The sequence below is a fragment of the Sceloporus undulatus genome, chromosome 2, assembly GCF_019175285.1.
Source record: "Sceloporus undulatus isolate JIND9_A2432 ecotype Alabama chromosome 2, SceUnd_v1.1, whole genome shotgun sequence".
NCBI classification, from domain to species: Eukaryota; Metazoa; Chordata; class Lepidosauria; order Squamata; family Phrynosomatidae; genus Sceloporus; species Sceloporus undulatus.
Genome location: NC_056523.1, coordinates 240,454,009 through 240,456,605, shown reverse-complemented (window position 1 = coordinate 240,456,605; position 2,597 = coordinate 240,454,009). Strand labels below are relative to the sequence as shown.

General features: G+C 37.4%; 1 protein-coding gene across 1 annotated transcript in view; it reads left to right on the top strand.

Annotated features, from left to right (window-relative positions):
- The window catches only part of RCL1 (RNA terminal phosphate cyclase like 1), a 31,142-nt gene extending 29,175 nt beyond the window's left edge, over positions 1-1,967 (top strand). Inside the window, exon 9 of the mRNA XM_042455190.1 lies at positions 1,577-1,967. Within this exon, the coding sequence (XP_042311124.1) occupies positions 1,577-1,724 (148 nt within the window). The 3' untranslated portion in view covers positions 1,725-1,967. The remainder of the gene's footprint in view (positions 1-1,576) is intronic.
- Positions 1,968-2,597: the final 630 nt, after the last annotated feature.

The window sequence follows — 2,597 nt, the reverse complement described above, 5'->3', positions numbered from 1 at the left end:
TTTCAATGATGCATGTGTCCTAACAGTCCAAAAGCCGCACCAAAGCCACACTACTGTTCTAAGGACTGGAGTGCAGCTTTGGTGTGGCTTTTGGACTCTTAGGACGCATGCATCATTGAAATACCATACCTCCAAAGTGACTCGAAGCAGCTTTATTTTGGCCTGTCTGTAACAGGCCAGAGTGGCTTACAATTTTTTTTCCAGTTACAGAGTGCTCTGTCCTCAGGCTTACAATCTAAAAGATGTGACACCAAAAGAGATGGGCATGGTGGTGGTGAAGAGATCAAGTTGATTGCTTCTTCTCTCCTCTGGGGCCATGGCAGATGGGCTGAAGGGAGGGCTCAGTTAAGATCAGTGAGATCAGTTAATGGGACAGGTGAGCCCCTCTCCCACCTCCAGCAACATCTGCACCAACTGTAAGAATAATTTGCTACTATGAAATAAACTCTCTGCAACACTGCATAGGAACTTGAGAAGGACCTCTTTAGGTCAATGCTATAGAGCAGAGGTGAAGAACCCTATACCCTCTCAAGCTCCGAGTTCACCCCTGCTAGATGACCACACTTCCTTGCCTATGACCCCATCATTTGGGTTTTTTCCAGTGTGTGTGTGTGTGTGTGTTGTTCAAAAAGTTTGAAGTACTACTTTTAAAGTATGTAGAGAGTTCTTGTAACATCTTTGAGACTAACTGAAAGAAAGAAGTTGGAAGCATGAGCTTTCGTAGACTTACATCTAATTCCTCAGTTGCCTTTGGATTTAAGACTTAAATCTACGAAAGCTCATGCTGCCAACTTCTTTCTTTCTGTCTGTTTGTCCCAAAGGTGGTACAAGATCTCTCTACATACTGATTCTATAAATTAACATATATTTTTGAATTCTTCTTTTAAAGGTTAGTCACTGACAGTAAAAGCTTTTAAGATAAAGCATTCAGTTATCTTTTGGCCCACCCATCCCCGGAATGCAGTCCTTCTCCTCCAAGAACTTTTCTGGAACTGAATTTGGCTCTCAGGCTGAAAGAGGCTTTCCAGCCACAATCTGCATCAAGGGTGGAGAACCCCCCCCCCTTTTTTTTTTTTTTTTTTTTTTTTTTTTTTTTTTTGTCTCCGATGAATAACAATTTGGGAATGGTCTTGGGAACAGTATTTCTATGACTGAAGGGACAGAAAGGGACCAAAGCAAATCTTTCTAGTTTTGACATTTCCAACTAGCTATACAAAGCACGGCTCAGGTCTGTAGATGTCTACTCATTAGTAAACCCTGGCTCCAGGCTGGAGCTAGGTTCCATGGAATATCCTCCCAGGCCACAAGCCACACTTTAGTTTCCCAAAACTCAAATCCAGGACTTAAAATAATAATTGTGTATCATTGCTTGGTAACAACAATAAACAATGTAAGACATTGCAAGCCAAATGAGGAACTGTGGGCCAAAGATTTTCATCCCTGGCGTAGAGGATTGTTACCAATTGAGACAAGCCTTGTTCCCCCACCCTACTAGAGTCCAGATGGTTTCCTTGTTAACTGTGGTATAATTTGAGATGTTTTGTATATTCATATTTCACTTCTTTTCTCTTTTCAGAATTGAGTTTCTGCGACATTTGAGGAGTTATTTCCAGGTTATGTTTAAAATTGAAACCAAATCACCAGAAGAATACAAAGGTGGCGAAAAGGTGTTAATGACATGTGTTGGCATAGGATTTTCCAATCTTAGCAAGACAGTAAAATGATTTTGTTCCTGTGGGCTTTTAATTAAAATTGCTTTGGCACTTGATGGTTTGTTACATAAGAGATAATTCTATTGTAAAACTTTCATGTAACATCTGTTTCTGCTTTTAAAAAAAGTGGATTTTCTAATTGCATCTTTTTTTTTTACAAACTTTGTAATGCAATAGCTGCTATATTTTTGTTAAACTGTTCACTCTGAAATATTATGTAAAAAGTACATTATTAAAGAGTTATATGATATAAAATGTTTAGTGAGTGGCTAATTCAGTAAGGAATACATCAATATAATATGAAACTGTGCATTTCAAATACAAAATTCTTTTGCAATTTTCCCCTTGAAAAATTCAGGCTAGAAGTTCATTCATAAATAGGTCCCATTGTAATCATATGTTTATTAAGGCTAGGCTACAAAATAAAGCCTTAAGCATATGTTCCACACACACACACATACACACACCCATTATAAGCTGTTTCTGGTACATTACCTTAATTTTCACTGTAACAGTTGTTTGTAGCTCTAACAAAGGCTATATATCTCATAAAGCTACAAATCACTGGAACAAACTTATTTTCTTTTTCTTTTTTTAAATTAAAGTTTATTAAATACAAAAACATATTTTCAAAAAGAAGCATTATTTCGATTTGCTATGTAAATTCGTTATTTATAAATGACAGCAAACCAAAACCTTTGTCTATATGTTATGAGTTCCTCTTAGTCTACTTGGTTTTGTTTTTCTAAAGCTTTCCTCTTCATCCTATAGGTGGGCTAACAGTTAATGCATTGTAGAGAGAGAGTGCAATTATTGTGTGCACCATAGCAAATAAGCTAGTTGTGGTAACAGAGTTACTGTTCATCTGCATCATCTGCCTGCTGA